At 52.4% G+C, this 18,096-nt stretch overlaps 4 protein-coding genes across 8 annotated transcripts; 2 read left to right on the forward strand and 2 right to left on the reverse strand.

The window, feature by feature from the left end:
• Window positions 1-979: 979 nt before the first annotated feature.
• ALKBH7 (alkB homolog 7) lies at window positions 980-2,755 on the forward strand. Its single transcript, XM_036313290.1, has 4 exons — window positions 980-1,304; window positions 1,957-2,130; window positions 2,219-2,343; window positions 2,524-2,755. The coding sequence occupies exons 1-4, from the start codon at window positions 1,101-1,103 to the stop codon at window positions 2,684-2,686; spliced, it is 666 nt and encodes a 221-aa protein (XP_036169183.1). The 5' UTR covers window positions 980-1,100; the 3' UTR covers window positions 2,687-2,755.
• A 119-nt stretch (window positions 2,756-2,874) lies between these two features.
• PSPN (persephin) lies at window positions 2,875-6,400 on the reverse strand. The gene is made up of 2 exons (XM_036313291.1): window positions 3,413-6,400; window positions 2,875-3,327 (listed from the first exon to the last, which is right to left on the reverse strand). The coding sequence occupies exons 1-2, from the start codon at window positions 3,564-3,566 to the stop codon at window positions 3,020-3,022; spliced, it is 462 nt and encodes a 153-aa protein (XP_036169184.1). The 5' UTR covers window positions 3,567-6,400; the 3' UTR covers window positions 2,875-3,019.
• Window positions 6,401-7,095: 695 nt separating this feature from the next.
• On the reverse strand, window positions 7,096-14,666 carry GTF2F1 (general transcription factor IIF subunit 1). 5 transcript variants are annotated; one of them, XM_036313286.1, is made up of 12 exons: window positions 14,266-14,666; window positions 14,137-14,183; window positions 13,503-13,575; window positions 11,514-11,707; window positions 10,503-10,673; window positions 9,316-9,500; window positions 8,445-8,598; window positions 8,177-8,355; window positions 7,982-8,055; window positions 7,759-7,897; window positions 7,436-7,553; window positions 7,096-7,348 (listed from the first exon to the last, which is right to left on the reverse strand). In XM_036313286.1, exons 1-12 carry the CDS (start codon window positions 14,275-14,277, stop codon window positions 7,144-7,146), a joined length of 1,551 nt encoding a protein of 516 aa, XP_036169179.1. In that variant the 5' UTR covers window positions 14,278-14,666; the 3' UTR covers window positions 7,096-7,143. The 5 variants fall into 5 exon arrangements, with proteins under 5 accessions (XP_036169179.1, XP_036169178.1, XP_036169182.1 ...); XM_036313285.1 differs by having other exon boundaries at window positions 8,177-8,358; window positions 14,266-14,661; XM_036313289.1 differs by lacking the exon at window positions 10,503-10,673 and having other exon boundaries at window positions 8,177-8,358; window positions 14,266-14,664.
• A 323-nt stretch (window positions 14,667-14,989) lies between these two features.
• On the forward strand, window positions 14,990-18,043 carry LOC118658724 (adenylate kinase isoenzyme 1-like). The gene is made up of 2 exons (XM_036314320.1): window positions 14,990-15,116; window positions 17,816-18,043. Exons 1-2 carry the CDS (start codon window positions 15,023-15,025, stop codon window positions 17,947-17,949), a joined length of 228 nt encoding a protein of 75 aa, XP_036170213.1. The 5' UTR covers window positions 14,990-15,022; the 3' UTR covers window positions 17,950-18,043.
• Window positions 18,044-18,096: the final 53 nt, after the last annotated feature.

Consider the following 18,096-nt stretch of genomic DNA (forward strand, 5'->3'; position numbering starts at 1 on the left):
TCTCTAAGTCTCTTGTAATTGCAGGTTTCCCCTTAGTCTCTCTCTCTCAATCTCTCCCTCTTTTCCTTGAGATTCATTTGTTGGAGAAACAGGTTGTTTTGTCTTGTAGACTTTCAGTTGGGATTTTGATGACTGGGTCAGAAAAGGTGGTGACACCTATCCTAGGTATTTCCTGTAATTTGGTGTATAAACCTAGAGAAATCGAACTAAATTCAGGTTCCCCATTTTGGCAAGGGGAGGGGGCACTTCCATCAGGAGGCACATGAAGTCCAGTTGTCCCTCTTTTCCTGACCTTAGGGGCTGACGAGAATCCTTGCCTAGATCCACTATATATTACTCCAATAAGGACTGCAAAATGGTAATACGCCAATTCTACCAGGAAGTGAAGGGTCTTCTGTTTTTATTGTGTATAAGGTGCAAACCAGCCTGTTTGTATGGGAATGGGTGATTCCTGGTTTTCCGCAAACTGGGTCCCATAATCGAGACCTGCCGTCACTCCTCTGACCCCTGTGCCCGACCCCTTCCTCTCAGTCGAATTGTTCTCTACCCTTCCAGTGGTTCTCAACCTTCTGGCCCTTTAAATACAGTTCCTCATGTTGTGATCCAACCATAAAATTATTTTCGTTGCTACTTCATAACTGTAATGTTGCTACTGTTATGAATCATAATGTAAATATCTGATATGCAGGATGGTCTTAGGCGACCCGTGTGAAAGGGTCGTTCGACCGCCAAAGGGGTCGCGACCCACAGGTTGAGAACCGCTAGTCCTGGCCAACTCCATAACGTGGGCTTTGGCCCAAATTCTGCGGCCCCTAACCACCCCAGGCCAGGTCCCGCCTTGGCCACTGGAAACGGACCTGCGGGACACCCAATAGTTTAAGCTACTGAGGGAGGCGCCCAATAGCGCGGGAGAGGAGGCGGGCCCTGGGAGGAGTCGACAGCTTAGGGAGGAGAGCCAAGCAGCAACCAGCAGTCTTCTCCGAGAGGCGGGACGCCGAGGAAAGCCAATCGCGGGACGCACTCGGCGCAGCCGCACCCCAAGGCTCTGGGGCGGGGGTGTCACCCTGACCCGGCCGGTCCCGCTCCCGGGCTCCGAGGCTATGGCCGGGAGCGGGTGGCTGGCGCTGCGGACGATGCCGGGGCCTGGCTGGGTGCGGGGCTCTGGCCCCGCCGTGCTGAGGCGCCTGCGGGATGCGGCTGTGGTGCGGCCCGGCTTCCTGAGCGCGGCCGAGGAAGAGACGCTGAGGCGCGAGCTGGAGCCGGAGCTGCGCCGCCGCCGCTACGAGTTCGACCACTGGGACGCGGTGAGGCCGGCGGCGCTGGAGGCGGGACCGCGCTGGGGGCGGAGCCACGTCAGAGGCGGAGGCGGGGACGTTGGGGGCGGGGACGGGAGAGGTGCTCTGGTGGGGCGGGGCTCCCGGGGGCGGTGCCTGGGGCGGGGCTTTGGGGCGGGGCTACGGTGGGGACGGGAGTGTGGCGCTGGGTGGGGCGGGGCTACGGCTGGGGGCAGAACCTTGGGAGTCTTTGAAGATGAGGGCAGGGCCATAACTGGAGGCAGGACCTGGAACCGAAGGGTGTTTGGGGTACAGGACCAAGGTTTGGTAGAGAAAGGGGTGTAGAGGGAGGAGAGGGAGGGTCACCGTTTGAGAGCAGAAACTGACACAAAATTGAATATTGGGGCGAGGCCAGCATTGGAGCCTGGATTTGGAACTGAATTGGAGCCAGAGGTTGGGTACAAAAGACTGAGGCCAAAGATGATGGCTTAGATAGGTCAAAGTTTGTGAGTTGAGGGTGAGATCAGGGGTCATGCAGGAAACCAGCCCCTGGCTCTGCATTCTGCCCTTCCCTACCTTAGTTTCCCTGTCTTCTCAGTGCGCTGTGTTCTCCCCGCACCCCCAACCCCCACCCCCGGCATACACCCGGGGTTTCCAGGTTTGACCTGAGCTCTCTCTGCAGGCCATCCATGGCTTCCGAGAGACAGAAAAGTCTCGCTGGTCAGAGGCAAGCCGGGCCATCCTGCAGCGTGTTCAGGCAGCCGCCTTTGGCCCAGACCAGACCCTGCTGTCCTCAGTGCACGTGCTGGACCTGGAACCTCGGGGCTACATCAAGCCACATGTTGACAGCGTCAAGGTGGGCAGAAGCCTGCAGCTTGAAGCTCCCAGCTGGGGTTGGGCCAGCCTGGCCAGAGCCTGACCCACCACCCTGCTCCCTCTTCCAGTTCTGCGGAACCACCATCGCTGGCCTGTCCCTGCTGTCTCCCAGTGTCATGCGGCTGGTGCACACCCAGGAGCCTGGGGAGTCGCTAGAACTCTTGCTGGAGCCATGCTCACTGTACATCCTTAGGTACTGCCCCGCCAAGAAGCCACCACCCTACTAATCACTGGTCAGACACTACCCAGCACTTCAAGCACCTTCTCTCATTCAGCCCTCACAGAAAACTACCATCCACTACACAGCAGACGCTTAGCCTGGAACAGGGGTGCCCTCACCCTACCCAGTCACAGCCTCTGCTTTCTCTTTCAGAGACTCTGCCCGTTATGACTTCTCCCATGAGATCCTTCGGGATGAAGAGTCCTTCTTTGGGAAACTTCGGGTTCCCCGAGGCCGACGCATCTCCGTGATCTGCCGCTCCCTCCCTGAGGGGGTAGGACCAGAGGAGCCTGGGCAGCCACCCCCAGCCTGCTGACCCCCAGGCCCTTTGACCAGCTTCTCAGGGACACTGTTTGTGAATAAAGCTAGGAAATGGACAAGGTGGCCTTCCTTGCACTGGCTGTTTGCTGGGGCTGGGATCTGCAAGGGAAGCCCAGACCCTACCTGCCCACCAACCAGGAACTAAGATGACAGGGTCAGGAGCACCCCACTGAACACAGAATCACAAGACCCCAGGATCAATTTCCTTTATTGTGTCCCTTGCTGGCATCCCCAGCCCACCCCATCTTCTCATCTTCTGGGCATCCAGGTCTCCAATAAATAAGTCATCAGACCTCTGGGGTGGCTGCAGGGCCCCATCTGGGCACCCTCAGCCACTGCAGCCGCAGGCAGCCGCTGAGAGCTGGGGCAGCCACTGCCAGCGGTGGTGATCATCCAGGAAGGCCACGTCAGCATAGCGGGTGGGCTGGCAGCAGGGGCTTCCATGTGCTCGGCCCTGGCTCCGCAGCCAGGCCAGCGTCAGGCTGTGCTGGGTGCGGGCACCTCGGGGACAACTGCCAGCACAGTAGCGGAAGATGATCGTCTCCTCCGAAGCATAGCCCAGGCCCAGCTCCACCACTGGCAGAGCCAAGCTCTGCAGCTGGCATGGGCCGGCCGGGGCTCGGCGCAGGCGGGCACCTGGATGGGAACAAGGGGCAGTTGACAGTGGTCAGGGGTTGGCCAGGAAGGAGTTGGGGAGTCACGGGGTGCTGGGGGTCCTTACTCAGCTGTGCCTTCCAGGTCCCCATGTCTGCTGCCGGCTCAGACGAGAGTGTTCCCTCCACCACTGGAGCCCCTGGCGTACTCGGGTTCCCGCCGAGGCCCAGCTGCAGGGATAGGAGCAGCAGAGAGCTGAGCAGGACTCTTCCTATGGCCATGGCGACGAACAGGTTCTGAGGATGGAGAGGTCCTGGGCTCTCAATTTATCCCCATCTGGGCTGGGAAATGACCTCTTCACTGCCGGATGCTGTATGGGCACGAAGGCCCCATGTCCCCCACCAGCTTGTCTCCCACATCCTCAGACCCAGGCAGACCAACTCCCTTTGTCCCACATTCTTTCCTTCTAAGAGTTAAGGGCTCACCCCCTCATCCAGACATTCCATAGATTTCTGACACCCCCTCCACACCTTGATTTAAGAGTTGAAGCGGCAGCCAGGGCCCAGCCCAGGGTGAGCAACCAGGGTCCCTGCCCCACTGTCCCACCTGCCATCTGGAAGGAGAGGTGGCGGGGGAGGTTCTGTGGTCCCCCCATTGGGGCCCCTTCCCATTCAAGCAGGGTGCTGAGGCTCAGGAGCCCCTGTGTTGGGCACCAGGTGGAACGGATATGTTGGAGGGGGGGAGGTGGAGCGGGAGCAGGGAAGAGGTGGTTTGGCAGGTGAATTAGCTAATGGGGACTCATCCATCATGGCTCCAGCCTAGAGGATTAAGACATCATGCTCCTGTGTCTGGGCCTGGCTGAGCCAGTGTCAAAACAGGAAAAGGGAGAGGCTCCAGGACAGCCAAGAGTTGGGACATAAGGGGCCGGAAGCTCACCCTGCAGGGACTCCTGCCTCTAGAAGGCCCACCTGAGTACCCTGGGACTCAGCCGGTCCTGGTGTCCAGAGCATCAGCAAGAAGGGAGGTTGGCTCCCACTGGGTCTTGGAGGCAGTTGCAAGTCACAGTGACTTCCATACCCTGCCCCTGTGGCCCCTGGGAAGTGAGACTGTCCCTTACCTCTGAAAGGAGGCTAATCAGTCCCTCCCACATGAGGTTTTGAGGACAGTGATTAACATGGTGTTTGGCACTGAGGAGCTTGGGAGAGCTTTTGAGGCGAAGGAAATTCAAATAGCTTTTGCATGTTTGAAGAGGTGCTCGACCTCACACAGGTGAGATTGAGTTAAAACTCTACTCGGAACCCAAGATGGGCAAAAATCAGAGCTTGCTTTCACATGGCTGGGGTGCACGCATGACATAGGTGCATCCCCACACTGTGGGTGGGAGTGTAAGTTGGTAGCAGTTGAGCAGTTGATACTGAAACTGCAAATCCCATCCCTTTGACCCCGAAACTGTCAGGAATTTATGCTTAGCAGGTGAGCAGACACAAACTCAGGACTATTCGCTACTTTCTATCAGCAAAAGATCAGAAATGACCGGAAATCTACATACAGGGGATTGCTTCACTAATTTGGTATGGTGGTTCTTTTTTTTAAAATACATTTTATTGATTTTTTTACAGAGAGGAAGGGAGAGGGATAGAGTTAGAAACACCGTAGGGGATGTGCCCGCAACCAAGGTACACGCCTTTGACCAGAATCGAACCTGGGACCCTTTAGTCCGCAGGCCGAAGCTCTATCCACTGATCCAAACCGGTTAAGGCTGGTGTGGTTGTTCTTATTGCAGTACCTATTGAGACTACTTTCAGAAGTAGTCCAGAGTCACCCAAAATTAAAAGCAGGCAGAATTTGAACCCAGGTCCTGCTGAACACACGGTCCCTGCTCCTAACCACTGATGCATATGGCTTTACTGGTAGATCAGTCCACATGGCCGAGTATAGGGGTAAAAATCCCAGGGCAAAGGGTGAGAGCATCTTTCCTGTTGCCCCAAAAAGGCCTGGCGGAAGTATGGGGAGGGAGGTTGGACCAACCTGGGACATTCCTAGGAATTAGCCTGACATCTCAGGCATTCCCATTCGACAGCCAAGGTCCTGTGGAACTGGGTGGGGAAGTTTTCCACCTGCAGTTTCCAGCCAAGGGCAAGATAGAAATCTGGATCACTTGGGATAGGGGTTAAAAAGTAGCACCTGCTGCCAAATTTCATTTCCAGCAGCAGCATTATTGTCCATGAAATTGAACAGTCCTCCCACTACAGAACATCTCTAGCAATGCTGGAAAAAATAAATGCATAACCAACTTGTAAGAAAGGGAAGCCCCAGAAACATCACTGGAAAGCTGAAGAAAATGCCAACATCAGCAATAAAAGGGGTTTGGGTTTTCACTGTCATGTAAGGGACAGAGCCCTGAGCTGAGAACCATCCCAAATGGGCTCAGGCTGGGACTCATGGGGCACCTGGTGGGAGCAAAGGCAAAACCCATTTACAAGGACCGGCCTGTAGATCATCCAGGAGTCCCACAGATAGAGCCCCAAGCTGGCCACCAGTTCCCCTATCCAAGATTATAATCAGTCATGAAGACCAGTCAGAAGATAGAAGAGGAAGCCTGTGAGCTTCAGGTGCTGATGTGTCTGATGAAAACTCTAAGATGCTTAAAATAAAAATGTGAAAGCGATGAAAAACATTTAGGACAGTCTAGCCTGTATGGTTCAGTGGTTGAGCATCAACCTATGAACCAGGAGGTCACAGATTGATTCCCAGTCAGGACACATGCCTGGGTTGCGGGCTTGATCTCCAGTGTGGGGCGTGTAGGAGGCAGCCAATCAATGATCCTCATCATTGATGTTTCTCTCTCTCTGAAATCAATAAAAATATATTTAAAAAACACACACATTAAGGACAAAACACGCAAAACAGGCCGGCTGTTGAGCTGGTTGAGCATCATCCTGTGCACCAGGGGATTGCCAGTTTGATAGCAGTCAGAGCACACATCCAGGTTGCAGTTTTGACTCCCCACTGGGGTGTGTACAAAAGGCAACCAATCAATATTTTTCTCTCTGATAGATGTTTCTCCTCTAAAATCAATAAAAACATTTTAAACTAGCCCTAGCCAGTTTGGATCAGTGGGTAGAGTGTTAGCCTGCAGCCCAAAGGGTCCCAGGTTTGATTCCAGTCAAGGGCACATGCCCGGATTGCTAGTTTGATCCCCAGTAAGGGGCATGCAGGAGGCAGCCAATCAATGATTCTCATCATTTTGTTTCTCTCCCTCTCTCTTCCTCTCTGAAATCAATAAAATTTTTTAAAAAACAAAACACACAGACCAACTGATCTGAAAAAGAAACAGCTGAAGAGAGAACTGGCAAAGTGGAAGACAGACCTGAAGAAATCACCCTATGTGCAAAATAAGTTCTGAGAGACATCTCAAGGCTCTAGAACAGGGGTGGGCAAACTTTTTGACTCGAGGGCCACAATGGGTTCTTAAATTGGACCGGAGGGCCGGAACAAAAGCATGGATGGAGTGTATGTGTGAACTAATATAAATTCAAAGTAAACATTACATAAAAGGGTATGGTCTTTTTTTTTTTTTTTTTTTAGTTTTATTCATTTCAAACGGGCCGGATCTGGCCTGCGGGCCGTAGTTTGCCCATGGCTGCTCTAGAAGGAGGAGTGGGGGAGAATAAGAGAAGTAAATTGAGAAGAATGCTGCTTAGGTTTTTCCAACTTATTAATGCTGGGTCCTGGGATTCAGGGAGCAGGGTGACAAGTGGACAGTTGGACCTACAGCAATGAGTATGTGGAATTCAAGAGCCCATGAACTTCTGGAGACGAGCTTATTTATTGGGCAAAAGGGTGGGGACCAGCCCCTCACTCCTTGAGGGAGAAGTGCATCTTGTCGTTGATCATCTTGCGCTCAGGGTTTAGGCGTTTGAGGATCTGGGCAAGCACGTTCACTGTCTGCTCGCTGCTCAGCCCTGTCTTCTTGGTCTGGAACTTTTTCAGCAGGTCTTTCGTGGTCATGGGCTTCCGTGTCAGGTAGCGGCGCACAGCGTCCTCAGTCACCTGCACGTCACTGGAGTGCAGTGGAGAGTGGGGAGGTTAGTGGGTGGCCCTCCTTCCCAGTGGTCCCCTCCTGCCCCTGCTGTCCTCACCAACTTACCCACTGCTGGGGGTTGACTTCCCAGATTGGGGCTGAGGAGTCGACTTCCCAGACAGGCTCTGGGGTCCACTGTCCAGCCGCAACCGCTTAGCTGCTGTCGCCTCATTTGTCCGCTTTCCTGTAAGAGCAGAGGCAGGGCTGAGTATTAGAAATGTGACACTGGACATGTTGGGAGACCCCAGGCCGGGTGGTGCCTAGATTATGGATACAAGGAGCTCAGGGGCAGATAGGTGTCTGCCCCTTGATCTGGCCTCAGATCCTGATGCTCAGTGCACACAAGAACAAAGGTCAGGAGGTTGCAGTGGGACGGGAAGGCCACCCACCTTGCTCCAGTTTGCTGGCAGCTGCCCGAAGGGTGGAGGAGGTGTTGCCACTCTCTGTGCTGGGTGTGCCTGGCCGGCTATTGCCCCTTGAGCTGCCCCCTGATGGCTTCCGCTCTCTCTTGGGGGGAGTCTTCTTTTTCTGCAAATTTTAGGGTTGGGGACGTGAGTCTGGAAACAGACACCAGGGCCGACATCCCTCCTCCCAACCCTGGCTGGGCCTTACAGCCATGAAGAGAGCTGAGGAGGCCTCACTGTCAATGTCACTCTCTTCTGAGCTGTCAGACTCATCACTGCTGTCTGTATGGGGACAAAGAAGAGCTGTCAGGATCAGAGGCACCCACACCCACCCTCAGCTCTATCTCAGATAAGGGGATCTAGTAGGGGCAGAGGGGACAGAAGCCTAGAAAGCCAAGCCCACCTCTCTTCCGCTTCTTCTCTTGTGGGGTGGGTGCCTTCTTCTCCTCCTCCTCCTCCTTGTCCTCCTCAGGAGGCTTCTCCTCCTCACTCTCCTCACTGCTTTCGCTCTGCTCATCCACGCCCTTGGGACCCTCCTCCTGCTGGGTGACCTTGGGCTTGCCCTCCGGCTCTTCCTCAGAGCTGCTGCAACACCAAGAGTGAGCAGAGGGTGAGTGAGCTCTTCCTCCAGGCTGTCCCAGGGTCTCACACCTGCCTCCCGCCTGCCTCACCTGGAGCCATCAGACATGTAGTCCACCTCCTGGCCCTCAAAGTCCCCATCGTCACTGTCCTCAAAGGCCTCATCATCTGACCCCTTCTTCTTCTTCTTCTTCCGGCCTGCCTTAGTCATCGGTGCCTTCTTCTTGGCCTTGGGGGCTTTGACACCTGGGGAAGTGGAGGGGGGCTGAGCACTCATCTGGGGTTTGTATATTCAAGGACATTGGGACATCTCAGGCCTTGACAAAGGGGGAGATGGCCAATTCTTAGAGAAGCAAAGGGCTTGCCTAGGGGCAACACCTCATGTGCAAACCAAACCAATTTGGGATCTATACCCCCTGGCCACAGCCTTTCTCCAATCTCACACTGAGGGCCACTGTCTTCTGCACTAAATCACTCTTGGAGCCCAGAGCCCCTGGAAAGATTCAAACTGGTGGATCCCACCATATCTTTTTTAAAATATGTTTTTATTGATTTTTTTTTTTAAGAGAGAGGAAGGAAAAGAGAGAGGGGAAACAATGATGTGAGAAACATCAATCAGCATGCACCCCAACCACAGATCAAGCCTGCAACTTGGGCATGTGCCCCAACAGAACTGAACTGCAGACCTTTCAGTGCATGGGATGATGCTCAACCAACTGAACCACACCGGCCAGGGCCCATCACTCATTTCTGCCTCCAATTCATTCTGGTGCTTCTGCAAGTGGCCCTGCATGGCATGTTGTGCCTGCCTCTCATCTCCCAGGAAACTGTAAACTGTTTTTTTCAATGGCATTAATTACTCTGTGTTGTCACTCAACTACCTTTATAAAGTAAGACTCAAGCACGACTTAGGCAGCTGTGCCGAACACCCCAGCCACCAGGGCAGGCTCTGCCCAGGCTCACCCTCCTCGCCGCTGGCCTCGCTGTCATCAGACGACATCTCCAGGTCGTCTTCCAGGTCATGGATGCGCAGCTCACTGGGCTTTTTGCGGCCACGCTTATCCTTCTCCTCATCCTCCTCGTCCTGGTCCTGGTCTTTGAGCCGCCGCTGCTGCATGATGCTGAAGTGGTTCAGGACTTTGTTCCTCCTGCAGGCAGAGGTAAGGCGTACACTGGGGTCTGATAACAGGCCTGGCTCCAGGGCCCTCCTCCAGGAACCAGGTCTCCTCCCTGCACGTCACTGGATGTTCCCCAGAAGGGAACCACAGACACGAGTTAGGTAATAAGAGGCATGATCTGACCACAGGGGACTCACACATAACATGGACACCCTAAAAGCACACGGGGAGAGCTGACCCTTTTTCAGTTCCCTCTGCCCTGAGCTCTCAAGGAGAAGGTGTTGGCATCCCAGCACCTCTCTCAGCTTAAGACCAATTTCAGGTCCACACGAAGACACATCAAAATTAAAATGGCAAAGGTGCCCAGCCAGGATGGCTCAGTAATTGAACGTCAATATGAACCAGAAGGTCAAGGTTCAATTCTCAGTCAGCACACATACCCGGGTTTCAGGCACAGTCTCCAGTGGGGGGGCGTACAGGAAGCAGCCTATCCATAATTCTCTCTCATCATTGATATTTCTATCTTTCCCTCTCCCTTCTTCTCTGAAATCAATGTGTGTATGTGTATGTGTTAAGTAAAAGAATGGAAAAAGATATTTCATGCAAACAGAAAAAAAAAAAAAAAAAAAAAAAGCTGGGGTAGCAATATTTATATCAGACAAAATAGATTTCAAAACAAAGGCCATAACAAGACCAATCTCAGGCAACAGATATCTGCAGTTGATCCAGCCTAGATCTCCTGCCTGGGTAAACTCAAGGGATACCCTGCCCTGCTCTCAGTCACCAACTTCTTAGCCCTCACAGGACCCTGTACATCCCTGATGGTTTGATTGATGTCTCCCCACTGGACTGAGAGCTCCCTGAGGGCCTGGTGGGGTCTGGCTTGGTCATCACTGAGTCCCCAGCTCCCAGCGGGGCATAAAGTTATGGTGACCTACCTCATTTCCAATTATTTTGGCTCTACGCTGGTGAAGCTATGAGACGACACTGTCTGCATCTGCTTCCCTCCCAGCCCCGCCCGGGCTTCCTCACCTCTCCCACTCCTCCTCGGCTTCTTCAGCAGTGAGCGTACGGTGCCGGGCCAACGGCGTGAAGTTGTACCAGTTGTGCACTGGGAACGCTTCAAAAGCCCCGTCAGGGCACTGGGTGAAGATATAGTAGGACGTGTTCTCTGTCACACCTCCCTTCTTTATACCCTTGAACCTGCAAAGAACCACGGTCACGGTCACAGCCTGTGTCGAGAGAGACCCGCCCTGGCCCACCATGCCCCTAGGCCTGTCCCTTCTACAGAACCACCTGGTTTCTCCGAGCAGTCAGAGGCTGGGAGGCTTTGGGCTAGCTCTTGAACTGTCTGAGGCTTGATTTCCAAATCTGGGAAGCAGGGCCAGTGCTCCTCACCTGCAGAGTGGGCTGAGGGCTTCCCCCATTTTACATATCACGGTCCTTTCATGGAAGGAACATGTTAGATAACCTGAAGAGCACAGGCCCTGCAGTCAGACCCCTCTGATCTGCCTCCAGGCTGCTCCTTGGGCCTGAACCACTGCCAGCCTCCTCCTGGCTTCTGCCCTCACACTCCTCCCACACAGAAGTCCAGGCAACGTTAGAGTGCCCCTTCCCTGCTTCCCACCTTCAAGGTGGCCCCTGGATGTACATGAACAGGGCAGGTGCCCTTGGAACTCCTATACAAGCACCAACTTGATTTACCTTTAAAAATAAAACCCTATAAAAGAGATATACCAAAGAACTTATATGCAGAGCCCATGGACATGGGCAATAGGGTGGTGAAGACCTAGGAGGGTAAAATGGGAGACATCTGTAATACTAACAATTATATATATATATATATATATATATATATATATATATATATATATATATATTAAAAAACAGAATGAATAAATAAATAATAAAATGAAACCCCATGACGGAGGACATGCTGTCACCTGCACTGTGCATAGGGGGCATACAAGTTCTGAGAGAGTACCCCACAAAGTGAGGGCATGAGGGAAGAGGAGGTGGGCACCTGCTGCCATCACCACTTACTTCCTGCCCGACTTGCCATTGACTCGGAGCAGCCAGGGCTGGTCCTCAGGCCGGAACTCCTTGAGGACGATGCCGTACTTCTTCCTCCGAGCCTCCTCCCGAAGCTTGCGGTTAAACTCACTGCCTGCACCTGACTCAGGCATCTCCTCCTCTTGGTAAATCTTCTTGTTGCTCAGATCTCTCTCTAGCCGGGCCTGGGGGCACATGGTGGGGGAAGCAGGAAATAAGATCTCTCATCAGGGCACCTGCCTTTGCTCAGGCTGTGCCCCTACCCCTAAGAACACCCTTTATTCTCTCCAAGCTGAGCTATAGACACTCCAACTTCTTGCTTGGCAAAAAAAGTAGAAAGTCAGTACTCAGTGAATGTGAGTGAAGGGATATGGGCAAGCTTTGTACTATGTCTATTTGTGCAGCTTTTTGAAAGTTTGAAATTATTTCTAAATGAAAATGAAAAAATAAAAAAAAACAGTAAAAAAAAAAAAACCACAGTAAGGTCATAGTGGTGGTAAAACAAAAACAACAATAAGCCCTAGCCAATTTGGCTCAGTGGATAGAGCGTTGGCCTGCAGACCAAAGGGCCCCTGATTCAATTCCAGTCAAGGGCACATGCTTTGGTTGCAGGCTCCTCCCGGGCCCAGGCCCTGACTAGAGCCCATGCAGGAGGCAACTAATTGATGTGTTTCTCTCACTTCATTGTTTCTCTCCATCTTTCCCTCTCCCTAAAAAAAAAAAAAATCAATGGGAAAAAAAAAATCAATGGATTAACAAACAACAATGAAAACAACCTGCTTGCCTGGCTGGCGTGGCTGTGTTTGAGCATCGACCTATGAACCTAGAGGTCACGGTTCTGATTTACGGTCAGGGCACATGCCTGGGTTGTAGGCTCAATCCCCAGTACGGGGCACGCAGGAGGCAGCCAATCAATCTCTGGCATCATTGATGTTTTTATCTCTCTCCCTCTTCCTTCCCCTCTGAAATTAATAAAAATATATTTAAGAAAAAGAAAAGAAAACAACCTGCTTAGAATTGGCCTTCCTCTCTCTGCATTAGACCCTGGACTGCCCCATGAATTCAGAAGCCATTAAAGGCTGAGGTTTTTCAAATTTTAATCTCTGGACAATTTAACAGTAGGTATTATTTTAAAATGTACGTTTATAATTCTGCCCTGGCCCTCACCCCTCAATATCCAATCCATCAATAAACCCTGTCAGCTCCACCTCCAAAACCCACTATAGTTAAATCATTTCTCATCCCCTGCTTGCTCCAAAGCCCATCATTGCTCACCAGGACCACAGCTGTCACCTCTACCCTGCTTCATCTGCCCTCCACCCTACAGCAGCCAGATCACTTTACAAAACCCCCATTTAAAACCTTGAATGGCTTCTGCTATAGACTGAATGTTTGTATCTCCGTCCCAAAATGCCTATGTTGAAACCTAACACCTGTGGATGGTATCTTGGGAGGTGATTTTATCATGGGGGTGGAGCCCTTATACCAAAGGGTCCCAGAGAATTCCCTTGCCCCTTCCTAGAGGACACAGGGAGAACAGTGCTGTCTATGAACTAGAAAGCGGGCCTTTCCAGACACCAAATCTGCTGGTGCCTTAATCTTGGACTTTCAGCCTCCTGAACTGTGAGCAATAAATGGCTGTTGTTTATATGATGTTCTGTTAGAGCAGCCCCAACGGACTGAGACAACTCCCAAAGCCCTTACGGTGGGGACTCTGAGACCATGTGTAGGATGTAGCCTCCTCCTTTGCCCAGAAAAATCTAGGCCCAAAATGCCCATCAGTGGGCACAATGTCTAAATGTTCTCCTTTCAGAAGGCCTCCTGCAGGGCCTGACAAGTTTTACTCAGAGCCCAGCTGCTCAACCTGGACCTTAGTTGTCACTTATCTCCACTGGGGAAGCACCGAGGGAACACACTTAGTTACTATCACAGCCACGACATTCACAATCAATTCTCATTCCCCTCAGAACCCGGATTTACCTGATTCCAAGTAGCGAAGTTGACTTTATCAGCTGCATTGAAGGCCATGATGTTATATTTTTTGGTTGTATTTCTGGAATGATCAAGAAGAGATAGTGCTCAATGATTGAGCTTCAATCCATTCAACAAACCCTCCCGGGTTCAGCCCTCTGTGACAGGCAATGCTGAGGACCCTTAAAACACCCCAGAGGTCCCAAGTCTGTCAGCGAAGCCAGATCCGTACTCTCAACCTATGCAGAAAAAGGTACAAAGATTTAGGGGAACCAAGATGAATAATAGGGAACTCAGACCTAGGCAGGAGGGAAGGCAAGCAGAGAATGCTTCCTGGAGGAGGAAAATACTGGAACTGGTTTTGGGGATCAACAAGAATCCACCAGCAGTCACAGCTGGGGAAAAGGCATTCCTGGCAGAGGGAATGTTAGGCCAGGGGCTGCATCGCTTGCATATGAATGTACTCATTCATTCATTCCATTCAAAAACAGTGCTACCCCAGAGAGTCCTCGCTCAATCCCAGCCCTGCCCTCGTCGCTGCCAGTCTGGAGGATGAATCACAGGCAAGGCAGCGCCTGGCATGCCTAGAGGCTCTTAAAGGTTTTGATTGTTTGGGGGGGGGGTGGGGTCGGGTGAGACTTACTTGGGAACTCGAACGACATACTCAGTGACATTCTGGCTGCCAGGACCCTGCGCGGGGAGAAAGCGGGACGGTGAGTGAGGGACTGATTGCTGAGGCCGTCGGAACCCCTGGACCCCGCCTCACACTTACGAAGGCCGCCATGGGCAAGGGTCGGTGGTTCGGGTCTGGTCCAATCCGTGTTCTTTTCGCCTCTCCTGCGGTCCGCGACCCTCACACCGGGGAAAGCCGCCTTTGCGGGATCGGGTCTTTGGCCCCGGTCGAGGACCCCAAGTCCGAGGCGCCACCGAACTACCCGGAAGCGCTGCTGGGTCGTCCGCCTCAGTGGCCGCTCCTAACACATCTGCGCCTGCGCCTAACCTGAGACACTCTCCCGCGGACCGCGGACCGCGTCACGACCGCAGCCTCCTCGTTTGCCCCGGGACCTCAGTGAGCTGTCACCTAGCCTCCTGGTGCCTTTCGGAGGCGTGAACCAGTCCGGGCCAAACGTAACTGCCTTCTGGAGCTCCTGCAGCTGCTGACCGCTTTATATAGCGCGGTTAATTTGCTCATGACGTGAGCACGCCCTCCCGTGACGTTAGCACGCAAAAGGCAGCGGGGCATTCTGGGAGGGGAAGGAGAAACCATCCACCCTCACGGACTCTCCAAGCCTAGGGCTGCCCCGCCCCACTACGGAAGTGAGTTCCAGGAGGCCGCGTCACCATAGCAACCGAGGCCTCAGTCGCGCCACGCAGCCGCGGCACCACTACCTCTTTGGAGTTTATTTCTTCTCCCTGCCCGCGAGGGGGCGGGGGGGGGGGGTTGGCCATACCATCATCTTGCTAAATGATTGGGCCAGGTGCCCTTGTGACGTTGAGCCGAGCCGGAAGAGGTCAGGGCCAAAGCGGGGATGGGGCGCGATAACCCCCCAGGCCGCTGGGAGGATGGGTCTGTGCAAATCCAAGCTGCCCCCATGGACAGACCCCTGAGGCCACAGGAGAACGGTAACATCGTGGGGGTGGCAGGCTTACTGGGGGAAGGGAAGGAGGCTATGGAGGGCAGGAGGGAGGTACAGGTGTGCACACGCTCCTCGCACACAACCTAGTAGTAACACAACTGCGCATGCTCACAGATCAGCCATTCGTTAATCCCCTTGAGCATCCGCTGTGCTGGGTTCAGGGCGGTCCACCGTGACTGTGTCAAACCAGCTCCCTGTCCTCTTGGAGATTACAGTGTAGTCGAGGAGACCGTCTTAGAAAACAGTGCCTACAACTCAGGAGATGTCACAGAAAAAGCAGAGCTGGCTCTGGAGGCCTAGAGAAGAGGGGAGGTTTAAGCTGGGCCCTTCGGGTTGCTTAGGAGTTGGCTAAGCAAAGACAAGAGGGAAGCAGGACACTCAAATTGCATCATAAACTACAACACCCCATAGGCTCCTCGCTCACTGCTGTTATGTCAGTAAACTAGAAATATAGGGACAAGTGAGACAGATAGAGTCCTTGCCCTCATGGAGTACACTGGCTGGGAGGCAAAAAAAAAAAGAAAGAAAAAGTCATCACTGATCTTTGCTGTGGAGGAAATTGCGTTCCAACACAGGGATGAGTGGGTTTTGACCTGAAAGTGCTGAGGCAGGGCTTTCCCAGATGGAGGGAACAGGCATGGGAGGAATGAGCTTGGCAGTTTAAGGGACAGAAAGGAGACCAGTAGGCTACTGGGGCTGGACCAGAGTGAAGGAAGGGGAGGGTGATATGGGATGAGTCTGGGGGATGGACAAGTCCCTTCCCCCTATCTGAGCCACAATTTCCTCAACTGTAAATGGGATGATAGAGTTATTATGATGCTTCAAGGAGATGCTGCATGCAAAGGGCCTAACCTGCTCTGGTTCACATCCTTATCCACAGAATCCACAGCAGCAGTAATGTATGCCAGGCCTGAATACCCAGGTGTCACCCTAGGACAAAAGTGGGTTTGCCATCAGACCTGTGCCTGGTATCACCCCAAGGACATGCACTGAGCTGTGGATATAGCTCTACAGGCACCAAATACTCTCCCTCTGTCTTTCTGGGCACCACAAACATCCTTAGGTCTTCCCATTTTTGTGATGGGTGGCCCAGGCTGTGACAAAGGGACGCAGTGCAAGAACATGGTGACCGCCCAGCCAGTGTGGCTCAGGGGTTAAGAGTCGACTCATGAATCAAGAGGTCACTGGTTCAGTTCTCCATCATGCCCCACATGCCAGGATTGTGGGCTCGATCCCCATTAGGGGCATGCAGGAGGCAGCCACCAATGTTTCTCTCATTAATGTTTCTATCTTTCTCCCTTTCTCTTTAAAAATCAATAAAAACTGCCGAAACCGGTTTGGCTCAGTGGATAGAGCGTCGGCCTGCGGACTGAAAGGTCCCAGGTTCGATTCCGGTCAAGGGCATGTACCTGGGTTGCGGGCACATCCCCGGTGGGAGATGTGCAGGAGGCGGCTGATTGATCTTTCTCTCTCATCGATGTTTCTAACTCTCTACCTCTCTCCCTTCCTCCCTGTAAAAAATCAATAAAATATATTAAAAAAAATAAAAATCAATAAAAACATTTCTTAAAAAGAACGTGGCAACTAATTATGGGTTCTGCCATGTGGTGGGGCTGGACCAGCTACTGTGGCAGGAGACCCAAGGTGGCACCTAGCAAGTATGGAAGATTTGCGACATGCTGCAGAGGCGCCTAGTGCCCAGGGTGAGAGTTCATGTGTGCAGGTGTAAAGGGAAGAAGAGGATACATTGGGACACAAACTTCTGGAAAAGGCCCTGTGGAAGCTCCCCACCTCAGCATTGTTTTGTTGCCCTGAGCCTCTGTGTCCTCATCTGTAAAATGGGAGAGCAGCTGATTTATTTTATATATATATAAAACAATGACATGATTTATTGTTTTATATATATATAATATATATTTATATTTATATTTTTATTTCAGAAAGGAAGGGAGAGGGAGAGATAGAAACATCAATGATGAGAGAGAGCATAGATTGGCTGCCTCCTACATGCCCCACACTGGGAATTGAGCCTGAAACCTGGGCATGTGTCCTGACCGGAAATCAAACCCATGACCTCCTGGTTCATAGGTCGCTGCTCAACCACTGACCCACGCCAGCCAGGCATTATTTATTTAATTTTATTTTAGAGAGAGGAAGAGAGAGAGAGGCCGAGAAACATTTATCAGAGAGAAACAGCAATCAGTTACCTCCCACATGCGCCCTGATGACCAGAGATCAAACCTGAAACCTTCCGGTGTGTGAAACAACACTTCAACCAACTGAGCCACACTGGCCAGGGTTAGAGGACATCATTCTTATAAAGTGTTTGGTGTGGTGCCTGACACTTAAGAAGTATTCAATAAAATTAGCACTTATTCCCTGGGCACATATATCATTGGCCTCTTCTCTGCACCTGTTTCCTCACCTGTAAAATGAAGGTCACCCCTGTACCTATCTGTAAATGAGACCCAGCCAGCCTGGCACATGGCAGTCGCTGTGTCCATTTCTCAGGAGTGCTTCCAGAAGCCTCGGCATCAGAGCAGATTCAAAACCTCTGGTATGGGGTGGGGCAGCGTTTCCCGAATTCACCTAAGGTCCAGACTGAGGATGAGAACTTGTCAAGGTGACCTGGTAGGCGAAGGCACTGATCCACCTACCCCTTTCCTTCTCGGGGTACCATCCTAGATATGATCAATGACAAGATGCTGTCTTACCTGGAGAGCCAGGGCCTCCTCATCGATGGCTTCTCCCGGGAGCTGAAGCAGGCCAAGGAGTTTGAGCACATTGACCCTAACATATGCGAGGGTGTGAGACATTGAAGCCATTCTTCCCTCCCCACCTTGGATGGAGATCTGAAGGGTGAGACTAAGGGGAGAGGAGAGGACCAGAGGGAAATGGAGTGTTGTATTATCAAGGGACAGTCAGGTTGTTGGAAGCTTCTAGAACCTGGGTGAATAGCTAAAGAG

The sequence above is a fragment of the Myotis myotis genome, unplaced genomic scaffold, assembly GCF_014108235.1.
Source record: "Myotis myotis isolate mMyoMyo1 unplaced genomic scaffold, mMyoMyo1.p scaffold_m19_p_6, whole genome shotgun sequence".
Lineage (NCBI taxonomy): Eukaryota > Metazoa > Chordata > Mammalia > Chiroptera > Vespertilionidae > Myotis > Myotis myotis.

Bases quoted from the DNA above. Each gene is read 5' to 3' on its own strand.
- LOC118658724 (XM_036314320.1), top strand. From the start codon at position 15,023: ATGGGGCGCGATAACCCCCCAGGCCGCTGGGAGGATGGGTCTGTGCAA. The intron at 15,117-17,815 runs GTAACATCGTGG...GTACCATCCTAG, and splicing joins CCTGAGGCCACAGGAGAACG to ATATGATCAATGACAAGATG.
- GTF2F1 (XM_036313285.1), bottom strand. The intron at 8,599-9,315 runs GTGAGCCTGGGC...CCACTTCCCCAG, and splicing joins CGAGGCCAGCGGCGAGGAGG to GTGTCAAAGCCCCCAAGGCC. The intron at 8,359-8,444 runs GTGAGGCAGGCG...TTGGTGTTGCAG, and splicing joins TACATGTCTGATGGCTCCAG to CAGCTCTGAGGAAGAGCCGG.
- ALKBH7 (XM_036313290.1), top strand. From the start codon at position 1,101: ATGGCCGGGAGCGGGTGGCTGGCGCTGCGGACGATGCCGGGGCCTGGC. The intron at 1,305-1,956 runs GTGAGGCCGGCG...CTCTCTCTGCAG, and splicing joins AGTTCGACCACTGGGACGCG to GCCATCCATGGCTTCCGAGA. The intron at 2,344-2,523 runs GTACTGCCCCGC...TTTCTCTTTCAG, and splicing joins TGCTCACTGTACATCCTTAG to AGACTCTGCCCGTTATGACT.
- PSPN (XM_036313291.1), bottom strand. From the start codon at position 3,566: ATGGCCATAGGAAGAGTCCTGCTCAGCTCTCTGCTGCTCCTATCCCTG. The intron at 3,328-3,412 runs GTAAGGACCCCC...GTTCCCATCCAG, and splicing joins GACCTGGAAGGCACAGCTGA to GTGCCCGCCTGCGCCGAGCC.